We start from the raw sequence: 22,220 nt of genomic DNA, 5'->3' as shown, positions 1-22,220 counted from the left end.
CCAACTCTCTCTCTCTTTCTCCCTCTCTCTATCTCTCAAAAAGAAACAATTTTTTGACATTGGGTTTCAGAAGTTGCGATTATTGGTCGTTCCAAAAATGGCACAACCAACCAATAAATAGGACCATGCACTACTTTCCCGATTTTGAAACAAATAGGAAAGAGCAGATTTTGCCTCCATTTGTGATCCACAATCTTCCTCAGGCCTATGTTCCAGCTCTGTTCGCAATCTATTTCCGGCCACATGTCAGTCCCCACAGCTTACGGAGTGATAGACCTTTAGTATGCCATCGTTATCCGTAGTCCGTTCATTCCTGGATCACATTTGATGTGATCTGGAATATATGAATATACAAGTAGTTGTGCATACCTCCGTGCTCACATACTTCCTGGGGTGCATCACGTTGCTTCCCTCGCCTTTCTGGGATCCCAAGACAGTTTGTAGGTAAAGCATGCTGGCAGGCTGGTCGCGTAGTTTGTGAGCGAGGAGACGTTAGTCCTGAGCGAGTGCATGTGGCATTGCTGGGCGGCGTGTCTACGATGTATTACAAGGCACCGTGCTGGCGTGGCATTGTGGGGATTTTTGGAGGTGTACGAGTAAAGTGGTGGCATTGTCTGCTTTCCTTACTTGCTGTTTTGCGTTGCACTGTCTTGTTGTTGGCACCTCTATTAGTTTGGTCCTTGTATTGTGTAGCTATGTCAATTGTTTAACCATTAGACTAGCCTTCTGGCATCGCCGATGTTTATTGGGCATAGTGTCCACCCAGGTGATACTCATGGCATGCTGTTGTTGACTCCATCATGAATACAGCGTTGACATAAATAATGCTTCACCATCTTCTTTCACCATGTTTGTCCCAGGCATGGTACTCAGATGTTATAATGTTGCTGGAAAAAAAAACGATCTATGAGATGTTGCGTGCAACCACTTTCCTAAAAACATTTTTGGGCCATACAATAAAATACCCACACGTCATTGGAGAGAAACTGCTCAAAGCTTCTTGTCTGTTGACCTATACTTCTTACCTTGTTTCTTTGGGCAGATTCCGTACGGCTGCATTCTAAAATAATGGGATGTGCTGAAAGTGTAGAAAGACAGAGGTAAGTAAATCTGGCTCAATGGACAGGAAGTCAGTTTGGAGCAGGTCTTGTTCCTGGAAGAAGATTGATTTTTCTTTCTATTCAGGTATTAATTGAAACTCAATACAGGGAGGTATCCATGCATACATCTATTGGTTTTCATTCAGAGCTCCAAAGAACAAAAAAGAAAGAAGAAGACTTGTTGTTCAGACATCCCATTCCATTGTACCACTTTACAGACAACTCCACTCTGTACAGGATTAGTTCCTTACCCCTGTGCCAGGCAGTCTGTGGCATCATCCGTCTCTGCCGATCTGGAGAAAATGAACAACGGATCATCAACCGGAAACATGTTTTAGTGCAAGGAAAACCCTTATTCTCATTTTCCCTCTTCCTCATGTAGCGGCAGGCAGATTCTCCAATTTATTTTGTGGTCAGCCTCAATATATGGAGCTGCTGGGCCTTAATATCAGCGGTAACCTGTTTCGGGCAGATCACATCTCCAAGCTGACCTCTGCCTCAGAATTTTCTGCAGGGCCAAGTTTTTCTCTGCCATCCTCAGCTGATAAAGGTGTACAAAGACTTAATCTGGAGTGTTATGGAATATGGCTCCGCACTGTGGGGTGGTGCTGCCGCTTCTCATCTGACCCCGACTTGAGTTCATGGAATAAATGGCCCTCCATGTAATTGTAATCTCATGTCAGGAAGCGGAATCTCAGCATCTGCTTCTTGCTCACCATCGGCAGGTGGCTTTGTAGTCTTTATTGGCTCTAATCTGGTCCGTTTCACCTCTCTACCTACAGCCTTTGCCCTGACAGTTCATGGGTATTCGGCAAGAAACTTTCTCTGTTACTCTCTCCAAGTCTAAACCCAATGCTCGCCTTCATGCCTTCTTACCTTTCTTTTCTCGCCTGGGGAACTGTCTACCTGAGTCCTCTGTCTCAAGTTCTGGAGTTCAAATTTGAACACATCATCTAATGATCACATTTCCACTATAGCTTTACTACACCTGTTGAGACCCTGTTGTCACCATTCTGTAATTGCTCTCTTTGTGTTGTACTGTTTGTTGTTGTCTCACTGTTTTTCCCCATTTTCTCTGTCAATTTATTTTACTCTTCCATGAGCTTTGATACATGTAAAAAGAAAGGCACACACAAGCTATATTACCTCTCCCTCCTCACCCAACATAATTTGTAGATGGACTATAATGTTAAAAGTTGTTGATTTAGATTTTTTTTAAATGGTAATATTTAAAGGTGGTTTCTGCCTTGTGTGTGCTACCCATGGCCTGAGCAATTGAAAATCCAATAAGGTGGATGTGTCCTAATAAAGGGACCAGAAAATGTGCTATCATGGAGGAGTTAAACACAGGTGTTTAACAAATCAACAAGCCCCTCAACTTGCAACATTACATTTGTCCAATGTTTTGGATTCAGACAAGGCTTGGCGGTACATCATATTAAAAAAATGAAGGCACCACCAACTAGTATAGCTGCCTAGCAAGGCGAGGCTCAGGTCAAACGTTTTGACCACCAAGTGTTCTTCATTTGCGATTTTGTATGCATCATATGCCAGGTGTTAAGTACCCTGCCAAGAAAAGGTTGACCAGACAGGTCAGTCTTTTGGGACTGCCACTGGTAAGATGCAACCCAGCGCTACCTGCCACATGGCTGGGCTGGGGACGACTAAACCGACACCCCTCACTGGCTTTGCTAGTGGGCAGGGTGACTGTGATACCCTGCCAGGACCAAAAACAACACCTGACAAAGATTGCATGAGCTCGCTTCATGAGTCAACAGCTATCCAGTAAGGAGATGGTGTCATTTATAAAACACCCATCCAGACTGGACAGGTTTGTGGCAACTCAGGTAGCTGAGAGGGGGTAGTGGAACCCTTGATGTGATGCGGATGAGCTAGTATTAGCAAAAGGCAACCACAAAACTACATCCATGGGGAAGAGGGTGGGTACACAGTGTTGCTGAAGCCGTGGAAGGCATGCTCCTCGTCTGCTGGATGACACTGCAGTCCATTTATTCCTCAGCCACTTTTGCACAATTTCAATGGTATATGTGACACTGATATTGTTGTCAGTGCTAATTCGTTTAAAAAAAAAAAAGACAGGGGTGTAATGGTTTGAGTGTCCACTCTGAGTGTAGGCGGTTGGTGGTTTGAACCTTGGCCTAATCATACCAAAGACTTAAATAATAGTAAATGTTGGTTCCTTGCTTGATACCCAGTATTTAAAAACGATAGAGCATGGACAAACAACCATAGGTTGGTAATCATAGCATGGGCTTCAATTGGGTTAATGATCTCTTGCTGCGCTGAGGTTCTTTGTAGTGGGCTGGAGGGTGGTTAAGTGGTGAGGCCTAATGCCGCTTTCATCTAATGCCGTGAGGAATGGACTTACATTAGCCTTTAAAAAAAAATCACAGAGGTCACATCATCACTTGACCTTATCGTTGATTACCGTACATATTAAGATTTGTGCAGTACTAGTCCAGAAGGAAGACGTTCTGTGCAAACCATTTTCATCTGTTGTTATTGTTGTTGTTCATCTCGATTTGCTCATGCATCTTTTGTTTTAATCCCGGTGAAAGAAAAGTGATTTGTCATGACCGTTGTTAATGCTTTTGTTCTTGCAGGGAACAAATCAACAGTTATTGCCTTTTGTGGACAAGAATTATGCCTCTTCGGAAGAAGCTAACCCCCAACAACATCTCGCCCATTATTGTAAGGACACTGGAATTAATTGTGTGGATGCAAAAGCTCGTTTAAGTAACATTCATTTGAGGGGGAGAGGGGAAAAGTGTCGTGGAGACTTAGTTGATGCGGATTACTCTTTCATTCCTGATGAACTGCATGAGATGGACGCGTTTATCGATGAAAACCAGTTTTGAGTTATTTCCAGGAACATTCTTGTAAAGCTGTTTTGTGATAAAAAAAAAACAACAACATTTTTTGCAATCACCTCGCTCTGTTGCTTGAGATGTTGGTGTCACTAGACCGTGGATGTTATCCAAACACCTGTTTTCATCAAAGACACAATTCAAGTATGGCTCATTCAAGAAGAGAACGCATCAAACGATTGTTCTGTGATCACGAAGGTGTGCACAAATAATGCTGATCTACAGCCGTCTCGGGGGGGGAGGGGGGGAGGAGGAAAGGTTGGGGTGGGGGGAGCTCCCATGTGCTCGTGCAAGTACCGGCTAAGCTTGTCAGTTTATTTCCGATTCAATTTGGAGAATGCCGAGGCAGGAATGGCCATGGTTTGTTTTTAAAAGTGACATCACACAGTATGCATAGCAGGATGTAAACAAAGCATTGCCCAAATACCACCTTTTCATGTGGATTTGCTCCCATTTTGTTTTACTATCGCTTCTTTTGCAAATCCTTTATTTTGCTTGCTTGTTCTTGCGTTTTATTGGTGTTCAAAATAAAAAGAGCCATTTCCCATTGCGAATCCTTTTTCACCTTATTCTCGGTGTCCAATGACCTTGGGCACCGATGTGGAAAAGTCTTCCTCGACGATTTGGTGCGGATTCGATCCTTTAAGCAGCTTAAAGGCTCCAGGAATATTTGCGAAACACTTGCCTTCAGTTAGTGAAAACTTTTAAGGACGGTTCATTCTTCCTTAATTTGCTTTTGTACAAGGTTCACTCACTTTCTGACTCGTACGCACGAGGCCGCCCTGTCACATGACTTGGTGACTGAAGCGAAAGAAAATCCCTTTTGGGGCCTACTCCGACCAGAGTGAGACCAATGAGACCAAGATGGCTCAAAAATACGAAACTTGTTCTCATGCAATATGCCAAAAGACTGCGAGGGGAAGATGTGGGGCTGTTCTTTTCTTTCATGGAAATTAATGGAGAATGTGAGGGAAGGAGAGGAGTGAGGGAGTGGAGGTAAGGATATGGAGGCTGAGGCAGGGTGGCGTGTTCACGTTAAGATGGCACCTGTACACAAATTACTTTTAATTATTTATACTAATTGACATATGGAATGGAAAACTGTGTTTAACCTGTTCAGCATTTATTTTTAATCAAGAAAATTGTTTTAATAATTACAGCATTTACGTTGTTTAAAAGTTATTCTTAAAAATATAACGTATTAATTTCCATCAAGTTCATCCACTTACCGACACACCAACCATTATTTAATTATTAGAGGCACTTCCCCACTTGTGAGCGACAAACCCTGATTCTCATTTCGTTTATAGAGGGTTTTTGACTTTGTCAGTTCAATATACAACTAAATATCATTAGTAAGGAAATGTGTTTTTTTTTACTAATTGTATACATTTATTAAATAAAAATTAACCTTTGCCATCTTAATGAGGTAGCCTCCCCATCTCCTCCCTCTACACCCCATCCTTCACTTCCCTCAGACTACTCACGTTCTTTATCTCATTCCAAGAAAATTTTGAACACCCCACATATGTCTTACTGTAATATGTTTAAAATAACCTGTTTGAGAGAATTTTGCAATGGCTTTGGAGGTCCGCGTTAGGCCACACGTTTAAACATACCCCGCGCCCCCTCCACCACCCACATCTTATTGCACTGGCTGCTGCAACACCAAGGTCAGGATATATTGAAAGCAAATCTATATGCTGTTTTCAAGTTCACTGTAGGAGATACAAGCACTTTCAGGAGATTCAACAGGGAATGAATTTAATGGCTGATGGTTGTCTCAAATTTGTGGGTGTCTTAGGTACAAAAGCATTTATTTTTTTTGTCATACATACACGGCACTTCTATAATAAAACGATCATGAGGCACCTCAAGTTCTACTCTTTGGGTGCACTGATAACAACGTAGTAAAATGACACCGGGAAGCATTTTGAGTCGGAACCTTTTTCATTCTGCCGCCACTGACTGGGTCTTTTTAAATCCAGTAGACTGTGTACCTTTCATTTTAGTGCATTTCATTTTGAGTGGATGAGGTCACTTTTACACGTTTCTCTAAAACCACTCGTGTAACACTTAATGTTACCTGTTAGGCCTCGGTGTGTGAAGGTTTCATGTGCTTGGCATCAATCATCCAGTGAAATACCGCACACCTTGACCGGAGCTTCGGCGCTGCCAAACTCTCACGGTAAGGAATTGTCTCTGGGTGGTTCACCATTGTTTCGCCAGTGCTATCAGAGTACGACTTTGGAATTTGATCATGGTGCCAAAACATAATAGCCTCCTTTTATTTATTTATCATAAAATAAAAGGTGCAATGCGGTTCACCGGAAAGCTTTAGCTGGTGGATGGCCAGCTGAACATCTTCAAAAGGATGGCATAACCCATGATGTAACACTGCCCCATAAAGCAATAGATCTGAAGTTTATTATCAGGTCCTTTTGTGGTGGGCATTGAACCCAAACCAGGAATCACAATAGGCTATATGGATCCTGTTGAGCTTAACAGATCACTTGAGTTGTATCTCAACTGTGAGAGAAAATAGCCATCAAACCCACTAAATCTAATTAATTACATCTCAGAAATGATGCAAGTTTTGCCACAGTCCAATCCAACTGTATGTTTATTCTTAGAGTAAAACAAGTTGTCGAAAAAGATAATTAAATAACTTGTCGCTTACCTGTGCAATTGCCTCCACTTGTCCGTTGTGGTCCTGCTCTGCTCGAATGTACTTTAAAGTGGAAGTGCACTGTAATTTCAGGTTGACCCCATACTCAACCACCACAATATTTTTACCCTGTTTATCTACCTAATGTCTGCCTTGATAAACACCACCCCACCGTCAGCATTAAAGTTTCATCCTCTTGTCACCAAAGCGCAAAAAAGAGCTAAATGTGTAAAGCAATAAGGTCTCGACGTTCGTCGCATAATAAAGTATAGATGCAGGTTTATCTCAATCTTTTATTCCAAAAAAAAAAGAAATCGTCAAAGACTGACAATTCAAATAATCTACAGAATTAGACAGGCGTGCACTAAGTTAATCTAGGTAACAGGGTAAAAAAAAAAAGAAAAAAAAAAAAGGAAATCAAGAAAACTTAAAAAGTGAAGGGATTAAAGACAAATCATTTCCCCTGGTAAGCTGGTGACATACACACACACACACACACACACACACACAGACACACACACACACAAACACACACATACACACACACACACACCCAAAAAAAAAAACAAATAAAGAAAATGTTCTCTGTTGATCATATAGACATCTCTTCTAAGCTTCTGTACAAAATTTCTCTCCATAAATATTTCTTTAAATTTAATGGCTGTAACATGTGATGGACCAAGAACATGTTATGTACATATAGCTATGGCTGCAGACATTAAACTGTCTTTGAAATCTATTTGCCATTGCACAATAACCTTTTTATTTTTTTGTGTCTTCATAAACCTAATAAAATTTAAATCCACAGATTAAAAAGCAAAAATTTGGTGTACTTGTAATAAAGCCAAACTTTGTCAACCTGAGTGGTCCAGCCATGAATGCGTTTTGCCGTTGCGACGAATTTGCACCGTGGAGTGATATTGTACAATGTTCCAAAATGCTAAGCACACCCTTCACGTCGAAATCCTTATGCAAATGAAGATTTGAAGCTATGAAATCAGGGGAAAAAAACAAAATAAACGAATCCAACTGATTGTCGTGGTCAGGCAGGCAAGCTAGCATACCTAAAAACATCCTGAGGTAGATAAATTATGAGTCCTGCTAAATAATAATAATACCAAACCAGACGCATTAGATATCGTCAAAACGTAAAACGGCATGTTCCGAATGCAATGCAATTGCTCTGAGCAAAAGATGTAAAATAAGGGATCGTAAAAAAGAAGAAGAAGAGTATTTCATAGCTTCAAATCCTTTGGGTCATGAGGTGAGGTTTACAAAGCAAATACATCACAACGTGATAGAGAGGAGAAATAACAAAATAAAAAAGTACTGATTCGATCATATTCAAAACAAACACTAAACACTCAAAAAGGGTTTCTACCATAGGGAGCATCATCGGTCATCTTTGGTTATCAAAACAAACCTCTTTTCGCTGCGTCCATTTTGATGGAAAGAGAACATTTTGACAAAACCTTAATTTCATTTATTTTTTCCCGATAAACGCCAAAATCCAGCTGCCGTTTCAAACCGCCTTCGGTCGAACATCGGGCGATTGGGGATTTTTCAAACTTTGCGATTTCACCACAACTACCGTCAATTAGACTTTTACTCTTTATCAAAAGCTTCTTTTTTTTTTTTTTTTATCCCCTCCTACCTTCCCCACCCGCCGCCGCAAATAAAAATCTACCGTGTGTCATATTTCTCCAAAATCTTCCCCAGCCCCAACGTTCATTATATCTACCTGTCAAACCTGTGAAAACTAATCCGCAGTTTACCGAAGCGTTATCAAATCTCAAAACTTCAGTCAAAGCAAAGCATTTAAAGTTCATAAAGTACTCTCAAATGCCTATTCTATACATATGCTAAGAGCATTCAGCTAAAAATCAGTGAAAATAAAAAAATCTTCAAAAAATGAAGATCTCCAATGTTAAAAAAAGCACAGCAGCAGCAGCAGCAACTGCCTGTAGCAACCTGCGACTAGTTTCTGCAACATCTGTGAAAGAAGAAATTTTATATATATACTACAACATTCCCTTTGTCTGGCCCATTGTCCCGTGCCCTCCCACCCACAAAAGCGATAATTATTTAATTGTGAACAAGTTAAGGCTAGTGGGGGGTAGGGTGAGAGGGTGGGGGGAAGACAGAAAAGGAAGCGATTTTGTTTTGCCACTTCAAAATAAAAATAGAATCAGCAAATACACTAAATATCTGTGAGAAATAAAAGCACACTGACATGTTTTTCACATCTAGTTTCAACCTAGAGAACCTACAGGAAGTACTAAAGTTTTGGAAACGGAAACGACTTCAAAGTGTAACAGCTTGTTAACCTCGGACAAAACACTTACAACATTCACTCCTTTTTTTCAAGACGCACCATATTTTGCATGCTCTGCCAAAACTTAAGTTAGGTTACAACTGTTTCCTTTAAAAATAATTCTTCCATAGCAAAATAAAGGAATCTGGAGATTATAGAATCGGATGGATCATGTTCTCCAAAAAAACGCATACCAAAAATAGCAGTCTTAGGTAACTGTTCCATCAAAAAAAAGGTCCTCGCTCTCAACTTGTGCAAAACATATGCTGTCATCTTCTAAGTGGAAACTTGCCAAGACACAAAAGCTCTCCTTGTGATGTTGATCACCTGTAAAAAAGAGAGACAGGTGTTAACATACATTTAAAATGATACTAGTTTATAAAAACAGGAAGACGACCCTTAATAAGAACCCTTACGTCATGTCATCTCTCCCATCCCTACCCACAATCTTTCTACACTCATTAACAATACCAAACAACCCTATTACTTGCAGGTTACTGTCCCTCCAACCCCCTCCCCCACTTCTTTCCCGTTTTGTGCTCGTTCACTCTTGCTTGTTGAAAGCAACTGTGGTCCTGCTGTGCTACTCAGTTTGTTGCCTTTTTAAAATCCCCATCACTTTTTTTTTTTGCATTACTTTTTGCAAAAAAAATTGCATTTTTAAACCTCCAACCGCCCACTCCACTTTTTTCCGCCATATTTTTGCAGAAATTTTGTTTTTCTCGTGCTGAGCTTTAATTTTTTTTTTTTTTTTTTTTTTTTTTTTTGTATACAAGATCGAGGCTCGTGAAAGAGCGAACATTAATCACACAGAAAGACAAACCGACACATAAAACATATAACATCGGGAGCGGTAGACAAGATGGGGAGAGAGGGGGAAGGACACAAACACAACATTTGAGAGCAGGGACCGAGAGACATGGAGACATCGAGAGATCTGAGAGAGGGCGAGGGCTTTGGGGGGGGGGCATGGGAAGGGGGTGGTGGGAGAGGTATAAAACATATGGACACTGCCAGGACTTCCAGGAAAGAAGTTGGAATTTCAAACAAGGTGGATCTGGGGTGAATTAGCGGGGGTAGAAAAGATCAAGGTTTTGGATGGGGGAAGATAAGAGATGGTGGTGAACAGCTGTTTTAAAGACCTGGAGGGAGGAGTGGGATTGAAGGGAGTGAGGGAGTTTGTTCCAGAGGCGGGAGAAAAGAGGAATGAAAGAGTGAAGGTGAGCAGAGAGCCGAGATTTCGGCAGTTTAACCATCAGAGGGTTGCTGGCAGATCTTGTGCGACCTGTAGGAATATTTGGGGGACAGAGCACAGAGAGAGCTGGGGGTGCAAGGCCGGAGAGGAGTCGGTAGAAGACAGAAAGACCACCTACCTGCCTGCGGTGAGTGAGTGAAAGGCCCTCAGAGATAGCTTCATCGCGGGAGATTCCAATAATTCTGAAAGCTTTGGTTTCAACAGCGTGAAGCCGAGCTAGGTGTGAGGCAGGAGCACCGGCCCATAGGGGAGAACAGTATTCCATTGAGCTGCGGATGAAAGCCTTGTATGTGGTGAGGAGCTCAGGTGTGCCGAGGAAGGACTTCGCACGACGGAGGATGCCCAGTCGGCGACTGGCTTTGGAGGCCAGCTTGGAAATGTGGTTTTCCCAAGAAAGATCATGGCAGATAGTGAGACCCAAAAGCTTGAGCGACAGAACTTCTTGGAGAGGATTGTTGAGAAAGTAGATGGGAGGGTTGTCCAGTCGATCTTTTCGGAGAGACATAGTAAGAGTGTGAGATTTGTCAGGATTGAAAGACATGTTCCACTTGTTTGACCAGTCTGTGATTTTGTCCAAGTCTTCAGAGAGTGAGGAGGCTGCAGACTGCCGATCTGAGGGAAGAGGAATGGAGCGGCAGAGAGTGGAGTCATCAGCAAAGAGATAGAGAGGATTTTCAAGAGAGTCAGAGAGATCATTGATGAAGACCAGAAAAAGCACGGGGCCCAGAACACTGCCTTGGGGAACTCCAGCCTGAACAGGAAGAGGAGATGAGAGAAACCCATTCAGGGCCACACGTTGACGACGACTAGAGAGGAAGTCCGCCAGCCATGCGTGGAGATTTCCATGGATACCAAAGGAGGAGAGTTTGGTGAGCAGAGCGGGGTGCCAGACCATATCGAAGGCACGTGATATGTCAAAGAAGACAGCTCTGATTTCCTGTTTGGCATTGACGACTTCCATCCATTGTTGAGACAGCAGAAGCAGCATGTCCAGAGTAGAGTGACCTGGTCTGAAACCAAATTGATGATCAGAGATCAAGCCATTGGAGAAGAGGAAAGATTTCATATCCGAAGCAATGATGGATTCCATGACTTTGCTGATAATTGGGAGAAGGCTGATTGGTCTGTAGTTGCTAGGATCTGTTTTTGCACCTTTTTTGTGCAAAGCGGTGATGTTGGCTGATTTCCAAGCAGATGGCAGTTGACCTTGAGCAAAAGAGAGGGTGAAGAGAACAGAGAGAGGGTGAGATAGAGCAGCAGAGCAGGATTTTAGGACCCGTGGGCTGATGCCGTCGGGTCCAGTTGCAGAATCAGACTCGAGGGTTGACAGAAACTTTTCCACCTTGTCAGGAGGAAAGGACACGGAGTCCAGGAGCAGCAGGGTACGACTGGGTATGGTGGGTACAGAGAGGGATGGGTTTGGGACACAAGATTTAGAGGCAAACACAGAGTTGAGGCATTCAGCTTTTTCACGTGCGGAGTCAGCTTTCATGACTTATTCTGTTCAGCTCTTGCACAGGTTTTGCTACGAGTTTTATTTTTTAAAAATCAGATCTACAGTTGCCGCAAAATTCGGAGCACCCCTTGCCCGGCTTTGAGAAGGTCAAACATAACCCGCCTGATTAGGGTTAACCTATACCTCTTCCCTTCCCGGTTCAAGTGTGCAGAGCCACACCTTTGTTGATGACCCACCCTTTCTTCCTGCGAGTGCCTGGACTCTTCTTTTATGTCCGTGACCCCCACACCCACCCCGTCCCCATCCCCTTCAGGACTAGTCACTCTTTCTCAAATTCTTTCATCATAACAACGGTAATCAAACAGTTTTTTAACCATTCCCGGGCTCTAAGTTCTCACCCATATATGGCTGCACCTTGAACTATATAGAGGAGGTATAGGTGTGCGATTTTCCCATTATATCATGACACTAATCTAAACGGGGAAAAAATAATTAATTCACTTGCAGACTTCAAAAAATAATTTCAGACTGTCTCTTCGGAATTGCTTTTGAATCTCAGTTATAGTTTGGGTGCAATTTAGAGATCCTTATAATTCCTCAATGATGGTTCCCCCCAACTCCTCTCTTTCCTCACCCCCGATTTAACAAAGTAACCCCTCGATCATCCATATTGTATATTTGTTATTTGCTCAACACCCCCAACTCCAAGGCACTAGCACTGCAGCCAGCAATTTTTTTTTTTTTTGTATTATAGTTGTTGCAGTAATTTAAAAAAAACATGTACTCGCTCTTCCAGCAGATCAATCATACTTGGAGTTTTGAATAACGATCTTTAAATGGTTTGAAAACGTATCGTCAGAGATAACGATCACTTTGTACTGATCTTGAGGATTGCAGAAATGACCGAACGTTTTCATTCTGTATGATACATGGTGTAACACGACTGGAGAAAATCCACCAGACGTGCTCTATCAAGCATCCGGCAGGGAGTTTCCTAACTACTTGAAACAGTCCCCAGCCAATGGCGATGGTATGCTCGGATTGACGCCATTACCGGCACAGATGGTCTCCATCCCAAAGGGTTAAGGACATTGCATCCACAGATGGCAGGGCAGCCCAAATTGTTCTCCTTTTCCTCACTGATTCCACCGTTGTAAGATTTTCTGTCGTTTCGTTGGATCAGGGATGTCTTCTTCCCTTGACTTAAACATGAAACGATCCTTTTGAATCACCTTTTTTGCATCAAACCTTACCCCCAGCACTCTCCCTCATTAGATCTGGTCCTAAATACATACACAGTCGTGGCCAAAAATATTGGCACCCTTGCACTTTTTTCAAATAATGTACCATTTCTTCCAGAAAATTGTTGAAATTAAAAAATATTTTGGTATCTACATTTGTATCTCTTTGGTTTGCAGTGGAACAAAACAAAAAAAAGCAGAAATAATTACTAAATCTTAGTTTATTCCACACAGAAATCCTAAAATGGCCCCGACAATATTATTGGCACCTTTTAGAAGTTGTTAGAAATAATTAGATTTCAAGCAGGTGATTCTCCCTTACTTTGAAATTGAAGTCACCGATGGTGAGTTGCAGGTGCCTGCAACATAAAAATCACTCATTCAACCAGTTTGAATGGAGAAAAGGAGTCATTCTGCTGTTTTGTGTCACTGTGTGTACCACAATGAGCATGGAGAAAAGAAAGAAAACCAGAGAATTGTCTGAGGAGGTCAGACACAAGATTATAGCCAAGCATTGACAATCTCAAGGCTACGAGTCCATCTCCAGAGACCTTGGTGTTCCTGTGTCCACCATACGCAATGTTATCAGGAAGTTTAAGGCCCATAGCACTGTAGCCAACCTCCCTGGGTGTGGCCGTAAGAGAAAACTTGGTCGAAGATTGCAGTGAAGGATTGTTCGAATGGTGGAGAAAGCACCTCAATCAACTGCCAAACAGATTCAAGCTGACCTTCAGATACAAGGTACGACAGTTTTAACTTGCACCATCCGTCGCCAACTCGATGAAAGGGGGTTCTATGGCTGGAGACCCAGGAGGACCCCACTGCTGAGAGACAAACGTAAGAAAGCCCGACTGGGGTTTTCCAAAACACACTTGAACAAGCCAAAATCCTTCTGGGAGAATGTCCTGTGGACAGATGAGACCAAATTAGAGCTTTCAGGTAAAGCACATAATCTCTATGTCCACAGAAAACAAAATGAAGCCTTCAAAGAAAATAACACCTTCCCTATAGTCAAACGTAGAGTAGGTTCAGTGACGTTTTGGGGTTGCTGTGCTGCCTCTGGCACTGTGCCTTGAATGTGTGCACCGCATCATGAAATCAGGAGATTACCAAGGCATTTTGGAGCACAATGTTCAACCCAGTATCAAAAAGCTGGGTCTCCGTCGAAGGGCATGGATCTTGCAGCAGGACAATGACCCCAAATACACTTCAAAAAGCTCCCAGGAATGATTCAAGACAAAACGCTGGACTGTTCTGAAGTGGCCAGCAATGAGTCCAGATCTAAATCCCATTGAACACCTGGGGGGAGATCTGAAAACAGCAGTTGGGAGAAGGCACCCTTAAAATCTGGGAGAACTGGAGCAGTTTGCACAAGAAGAGTGGGCCAAACTGCCAGTAGAGAGGTGTAGGAATCTCATTCATGGCTAAAGGGAGCGCTTGTCTGCAGTTATTTTGTCCAAAGGCTGAATACCAAATATTAAGTCTCGGGTGTCAATAATCTTGTCAATGCCATTTCTTTTTATTTTCTGATTTAAAAGGATATATTAAGTTCTGAATCAAAAACAAAAGTTCTGTAATATTAACAGTGAAATAAAAAATTGTGGAGACCAAATACTTTTGTCAATTTCAACTTATTTTTAGAGAAAATTGTGAGTTTTTTAAAAAAGTGCAAGGGTGCCAATATTTTTGGCCATGACTGTACCTTTAAATTAGAACCAGGCCTTGTTTGTATCTGCAAGAAGGGGCTGTTGATGGATAGACGTCTGTACTTCACACATTCATGAGGAAGAAAAAAACCTCCACCATATTGGATAACAAGTTTTTGAGATGTTGTTTTGCTTGATTTTTTTGTATTCATAGTCGAGGCTCGTGGAAGAGCTGGTACACTGAACGGATCAGGATGTAACAGGACAAAATGAAAAGTAGAGAGAGGGGGAGGGGAAGACACCAACAGCAGAATTGAAGGCCAAGATAGAGGGAGACTTGGACGTACAATGGGTGTTGGGTGGAATGGGGGGTTTGGGGGTAGCAAAGGACAAGATGGATACAGAAGGAAACTCTCAGGAAGGAAATAATGGATATTTGGAAGGAGGTGGGCTTGGGTGGGGGTTAGTGAGGGTATAAAAGATCATGGTTTTGGATTGTGGATGGTGTTGGATATCTGTCTTGAAAACCTGTCGAGCATATGGAAGTTTGAGATCAAATATTCGCTCATTGCCATAATTGGTCGTAGAGAGTTGGAGACGAGTTCTGTCCTGCTCATTTTTTCCATGTGAACACCAAAATCATCAGGAGTTATGATGATGGTGACTGTTCTCATGGTGTCAAGAACATATGCTTTGCAGATGTTGAAACAAGTCTTAGTTTTCTGAGTCATTGTGTTTATGATTGGAACATAGACCACAGCAATCGTCACCTTACTTTAGCTTGGGTGAAACAAAGCCCAGAAGGACAGTCACTCCACAGGTGGTCGAACATTATAATGCTGTCTTCTTGAAACTAAGACGCCTAAATGGGTTTGCCAAATCGAGATAGAACATTTCTGCGATTTACTGTTTTAGTGGTCGGAAATTAACGAAAGTCACCGAAAAAGGTGACCATTTTACCCATACCTCTTCTTCTTGCTATGTTGCTGTTGAAACACAAAGTGCTGTACTGAAACAAGACCGATAGTCTAACAACGGTGTAGCCAAGCTTGTTTGATACTTTAGTTGAAGAGGATAGTATGATCTGGGTGGAGATACCAGTTACCAGTTAGCAAATAAGGTAAGTATAAAATTATTTTCAATAAACACCACATTCCTGTGCCACCTTCAGTTGAACGTCACGCATTGATAGCAGGTTCGTGAAGGATATGCCCAAACAAATGTACGCAGTCTGAATGTTGCTATATCCAGTCAATGGCGAAACTTCAAATGGGGAATCCGCGAATGTCACGGATGGAAACCCTAACGTCATTTCCTCATTCTGCTTTAAACTCAATATCCCTTTATTTTCATTCCAAACAGCATCATTCATCATTCCAATCACAAATTAATACTATAGTGTTAACATATCAAAATATAATGTAAATCACGATTGTATTGAGATATTATCAAACGAGCGAACTCTCATCATCTGTTCACTTCCGGATTCAGCAGCAAGGTCTGTGTCAATCACATTTCAAAATCATAATTGTATTGAGGAATTTCTGAAACCTCCTACCTACCTTACGACACCTGCTGAGACCCCAAAACGTTCCACATAAGATTATTGTACCCCACTCCTTTCCTATGCCATCTCCAGGCGCTGCACCCAAGGGGGCCCGGCAATGACGCATGCTGAAAGGGAGTACTCAGTTTTCTCTCCGGTTTCTTGTTTGTTTGTTTGTTTGTTTTGCTTGTTTGTTTGTCCGGGCGATACCTCAGCCATCCTTTGAGCTCTGAAATTTCGGCACAATAGCGAGCAAATGCTTTGGCAAAAACAGTATTTTCTGTTTTTTGGTTAATCAATTAATTGTTTAGTTAATTAATTATTATCGGTTAATTAAGTACTTATTTATTTCCTTTCTCTTCTGGGCATTATCTCAGGCACCTTTTGAGCTCGGAAGCTGATATTTTGACATGACAATGACCAAGTGATTTAGCTGCAAAGGCTATTTTTGATTTATTGATCAATCAAATAAACGATTAATTATTTAATTATTTAATTATTCGATTAATGACGTAATTGATTTTTTTTTTTTTTGTTACAGATTCGGATGAAACGGTGGTGGTTTAGGTATACTATTAGCCAATTGATTAATTATTTAATTATTTTGTGATTATAATTTATTTATGTTCATTATTAATCATTAATTTATTTCCTTTCTCTTCTGGGCATTATCTCAGGCACAATTTGAGCTAGGAAGCTAATATTTGGACATGACAATGACCAAGTGATTTGGCTGTAAAGGCTATTTTTGATTTATTAATTAATCGATTAATTATTTAATTATTCGATTAATGGCTTAATTAATAACTTTTTTTTAAAGTTACAGATTCAGATGAAAAGTGGTGGTTTAGGTATTCTATAAGCCAAGTGATTAATTATTTAATTATTATTATTTTATTGTTTATTTATTTTCATTATTAGTCATTTATTTATTTTCTCTCATCTGGGCAATATCTCGGGCACCTTTTGAGCTAGGAAGCTAATATTTGGACAAGACAGTGACCAAATGATGTAGCTATAAAGGATATTTTTGATTTATTGATTAATCAATTATTTATTAAATTTTTTCGATTAATGACCTATTTAATTAATTTTCAAAAGGTTACAGCTTCGGATGAAGCACCGGTGGTTTAGGTATGCGATTAGCCAATTGATTAAGAAAATATTTTATGATCACACTTTATTGATTTTAATAATGCAATTAATCAATCAATTATTGTACACCTCTCCCTCCCAATCCCTGGTGTTGGGCTAGCGGTTAGGGTGCCGGCTTAGGATCCTAGGATCCTGGGTTCGAATCCCGGTCAATCGCTGAATTAACGCCAGGGGGGTTGACTCAGCCTGTCATCCTTCCGAGGTCGGCAAATTGAGTACCAGTTCACTGGTAATTCCCTGCTTGTCGTTAAAGGCGGCAAAAAGGGTTGGCGTCAGGAAGGGCATCCGGCCGTAAAAAACATTGCTTCAAAAAGGGGACCGAAAAACAACAACAACCACAGTTCCCGAAAAAGGCCAACCCCCGCTTGCCGGGAAAAATGGCCTCTAAAGGTGTTTTTTTTTTTTTTCTCCCTCCCAATGCAGTCTCTATGTGCTGGAGGATGTTATTTATTTATTTGGCATGGGGCGGTGTACTTTGAATGTGTCTGTAGTTGTTATATTTCCTTTTAGTAAAAATATGCAACTAATGGTTACTAAACACTGTCATGTCACCAGATCCTCAGCTCTGATTTGTGGACGTTTGTGAGGGACATTTGGACAGACAAACGCTGTTCCCGTAAAAAGAACCCTTTACACTCACTTGCCCTGTGTGTACGAATAGGCATTGTGGTCGGGTGGCGTCTCTACCGAAACAGCCTGTCGCTGCTGTCCACCATGCTCCTGAAATGGAAAATCGCTTTAAAGCAAAAATATAAACACAAATAAACGACTCGCATTTAAAAGCATGACGATACTATCGGCCAAGCAATAATCACATCCAAAAGTGAATACAAGACTAGGAATTAAATAAATGTGAAATGTGAATGAACGTGCGAAGTGCTTACGTCCATGGTAACAGGTGTTGCAGGCACCGTGGTATACTGGGGGATGTAAGTGCCTTGCATGGGACCGGCTGCAGGCATGTACTGAGGTCGGTAGAGGTGGGAGGGACGGACGTGAGAGACACAGGTCATGATGCTGATGCTAGTCATTGGAAGTTTAACTTCCAAATGATTACTTTCATAGTTTGAACCTGTTACATTGTGGTATCCTGCAGTACCAGAGCGGTGTGAGTGTAATTGCAAGTTCTCTGTAATACTAGTTACTACGACAGGATTTATAATGCCCAGCATGTTCTTCCTGTGTGGCACACCATTCACTCTGTTCGATGTTAAAGTGAAATAAGATACGACTTAGTGCCACAGTGCTGGCAGGAGATGTCACATTGTAGAGCACATATTCAGGTAGACCATGTGAGGATATACAGTACTGTGCAGAGGAGGAGGCCATTTATCCCATCGTGCATGTGTCATATCCATATCCATTGAACAATCTATCTTGTATATATATTATGTACTATAACCCCATTCACACCATTACTCCATCTGACTTAACATCCACATCAATTTTATAATTAACTCGGTTACACGATTGCATCTACAGAAAAGGAATTTACGAAAGGTACCTACAGTGATGGTACAATTTGATGAGATTCCAACAGGATGCCAGAGCAGATTGTGGATCATAATTCTCAAAATGGACGAAGTGGCTCATTCATGAAATGCACCTCATGTGTACCAAGATATGCACATGTCGTAAACTTAACCAGGATGGGAAAGATCTATAAATCTCCCATCTGTGCAGCATGTATGTACACACATATACACTACCAGTCAAAAGTTTTAGAACACCTCAATATTTCCAGTTTTTATTGAAATTTACGGTTTAATGTCCAGTGAATAACCTGAAATGGTACAAAGGTAAGCAGTAAACTGCTCGAGGTTAAAAAAAAGTTTAGGTTAGCAAAAACGGGAAAATAATGTAAATTGCACAGTTATATTGTAAAAAAAAAACGCCTTCTTCAGGGAACAAGTAATGGGTTAACAACTTACAGCTGTTCTGCAGCAATGTCAGTAAATTAAGGCTTGAAAGTTGATGCAAACAATTCTTACAGGTGTCCCAACCTCTGCTGATTACTTGATTACAAACCCCCTGTCTGTATAAAAGCAGCATTGGAACAGACTGTTATTACACCCTCTGAAGCATTATTTGGACAATATTGCACTGCAGGAAGTAGTATATTGGAAACTGGAGGAAACTCTGACAGGAAGAGGTCTGGCAGACCCAAAGCCACAACAGAATCAGAAGACTTTCTGAGAGTCAACAGCTTGCGTGATAGGCGGCTCACAGGACAACAGCTTCAAGCACAGCTTAACACTGGTCGAAGTAAGCAAGTCTCAGTTTCAACTGTGAAGAGAAGACTTCGAGCTGCAGGTTTGACAGGTCGAGTGGCAGTAAGAAAGCCATTGCTAAGATGGCAAAATAAGAAAAAGAGGCTTGCTTGGGCCATGAAGCACCACCAGTGGACTACTGAAGACTGGAAGAACATCTTATGGACCGATGAATCAAAATTTGAAATATTTGGTTCATCACGCAGGGTTTTTGTACGCCGTCGAGTAGGCGAAAGGATGGTTCCTCAGTGTGTGACACCTACTGTCAAACATGGAGGAGGAAGCGTGATGGTCTGGGGCTCTTTTGCTGGATCCAGAGTCGGCGACTTGCACAGCGTGACTGGCACCCTGAACCAAAAGGGCTACCACAGCATTTTGCAGCGCCATGCAATACCCTCTGGTATATGTCTAGTTGGTCAGGGATTCATCCTACAGCAAGATAATGACCCTAAACACACCTCCAGGCTATGTCAAAACTACCTTCAAGGAAAAGAACAAGACGGTCGGCTTCAAATCATGGAATGGCCAGCACATCTCCAGACTTAACCCCCATCGAGCTGGTTTGGGATGAACTGGACAGAAGGGTGAAAGCAAAGCAACCTACAAGTGCAACACATTTGTGGGAACTTCTGCACCAGTGTTGGGAAGAACTTCCCAAACAATATTTGATTTCCATTGTAGTAAGAATGCTACGAGTGTGTTCGGCAGTTATATCTGCAAAAGGTGGCTACTTTGCTGAGTCAAAAATTTATATTAAATTTTGTTAAACAAAATGATTCTATGATTTCAACAGCACCTTCACTTGGATCCTCGGGCCCCACTCACAACTACCCTAACTGGCTCCTAGAGCCTACGTGCGGCCTCACCTGGCCGACAAACTACCAGTGGCAGGGTGCCCCAATAACCATACGCACCAATTAAACCACAGGCCCAGCCATTCCATATACTCATACACCCTCCAAAGCACTACTTGGCCACTACCTGCACCACAGGTGTCAATATCCTTACAAATTTTGCCTAAGCCCTCTACCTGACTTTACACTACCCACCCTGGGCATTCGTGAATGGGATCCATCTACCCCCATTCACTCCTTCGCACCTTGCATTCCACACCTTTTATTCCCACACCAAGCATTCCACACCAATTATTTCACACCTTTTCCCTCGCACACCTTTTGTGCTCACACACTTCTTCCCATACACCTCAACACAATTCCACTTGTCTCATCACAATTCCTCACACACACAGCATCATCTATCCAACTGCTTTTCCCCCAACACTCGTGCTTCCCCGTCATCCCGTTAAACTAAGCACTCCCTTCGTCATTATCAACCTTCTAATCTCGCTACGTCCCCACTACAGTACAAATGTCACTACTTAAACCTCATGTCCTCTACAGTCTTCTAAATCCCTAACAATTATCCTAGCCCTCCCTCGGCTAGCTTCGGTGCCCCATGGAGGTAACCATCGCGGGCCCCTCCATGTGCCTGTCACTGCCATCCCCCTAATCTAATGCTCATGGGCCCTGACCGTGTGAGGAATGGTCAAACTACCATTCCCCCACGTAGGGTACACTATCCTCATTCGTCCACTATACTTGAGCCTCTTCATGTGGAAATACATTGTCATCACAGCTCGGCTTCGAAAGGCCGAGCGATCCATGCGGTGGTTAGTCTACTGTATGGGGTGTCCGTCCGGCATTTTCGATCCAGGGGAGGAGGCATGGACGGGCCGAGGTGCAGCGGCCAATCTCTGCGCGGGGCCTTGCGGTTCCATGCACGATGGCCCAACCGCCCACGGTCGGAGCACCGCACTTGCCAAGGTGCGCGGCTCCGAAATCTCCGACCTCCCCTTGAACCTCACCGATTGCTTTTGCCGCCACGGCGCGGCACCAACCATACAGGGTGGGGTCCGGCACGAATCGTGCATGTCGGTCCTTGTGACACGGGCGTAGCATCGATCCCCGCCGGTCCCCGCTGCACACAATTCACCGAGGGCTCACGTCGACTATTCGTCGTGCTAAACGCTACCCCGGTCGGTGTTCATGCTTGAGCCGCGTTCTCACCACTCGCGACCCACTCCGCACTCGCACACCCAGGCGTCCCTGCGCCTTCCATACATTCTGTTACCGCACACTCTCTTTCCACGTCCTCTGGTGTGCATTCTCCCTCACACACCATACTCGCACCTGCGCACCTATGCGCACTCATGCCTCTCACACTTCAGTACGCACTCTTCTTCTACGCACTCTTCTACCGCACACTCTGTAACACCCCCGGGTGTGCACTCCTGCACACACTCTACAACACGCTCTGGTGTGCACTCCTGCACACGCTCTGTAACACACTCTCCTGTTACACACTCTTCCCGCACACAGTCTGTAACACCCACGGGCGTGCACTCTCCTGGTACACACCCAATCATCACACACTTTTTATCCATGCACTCTTCTCGTGCACACTCTGTAACACACTCTTCTCCCGCACACAGTCCGGTGTGCATTCTCCCTCACACTCTAACACACTCCCCCGTTACCGCACACTCTGGCGCACACTTTTCTCTCACACGCGCACCAGTCGCCCTCGTACATCGCACAATGGACCTTCCACGACCGCCCGGGTTTCGCTTCTTCCCCAAGCGTGCCAAAACCCTTTTCGCACCAAACATATTCGCACCATAA

General features: G+C 42.7%; 2 protein-coding genes across 3 annotated transcripts in view; one reads left to right on the top strand and one right to left on the bottom strand.

The window, feature by feature from the left end:
- LOC137429204 (zinc finger CW-type PWWP domain protein 2 homolog) overlaps positions 1-4,215 on the top strand; it is a 71,312-nt gene extending 67,097 nt beyond the window's left edge. The window contains exon 6 of the mRNA XM_068119201.2: positions 3,725-4,215. Coding sequence (XP_067975302.1) covers positions 3,725-3,979 — 255 coding nt within the window. The 3' untranslated portion in view covers positions 3,980-4,215. The remainder of the gene's footprint in view (positions 1-3,724) is intronic.
- Positions 4,216-6,931: 2,716 nt separating this feature from the next.
- Positions 6,932-22,220, bottom strand: part of LOC137429920 (RNA-binding motif, single-stranded-interacting protein 1) — a 508,487-nt gene continuing 493,198 nt past the window's right edge. For both annotated transcript variants that reach the window (XM_078779968.1, XM_068120302.2), the window contains exons 12-14: positions 18,154-18,234; positions 17,910-17,989; positions 6,932-9,297 (exon numbers count right to left, since the gene is read on the bottom strand). In XM_078779968.1, the coding sequence (XP_078636094.1) occupies positions 9,294-9,297; positions 17,910-17,989; positions 18,154-18,234 (165 nt within the window). In that variant the 3' untranslated portion in view covers positions 6,932-9,293. The remainder of the gene's footprint in view (positions 9,298-17,909; positions 17,990-18,153; positions 18,235-22,220) is intronic.

The sequence above is a fragment of the Myxine glutinosa genome, chromosome 6 (assembly GCF_964187855.1).
Source record: "Myxine glutinosa chromosome 6, kmMyxGlut1.1, whole genome shotgun sequence".
Lineage (NCBI taxonomy): Eukaryota > Metazoa > Chordata > Myxini > Myxiniformes > Myxinidae > Myxine > Myxine glutinosa.
This window is presented reverse-complemented; position numbering and strand designations above follow the sequence as displayed.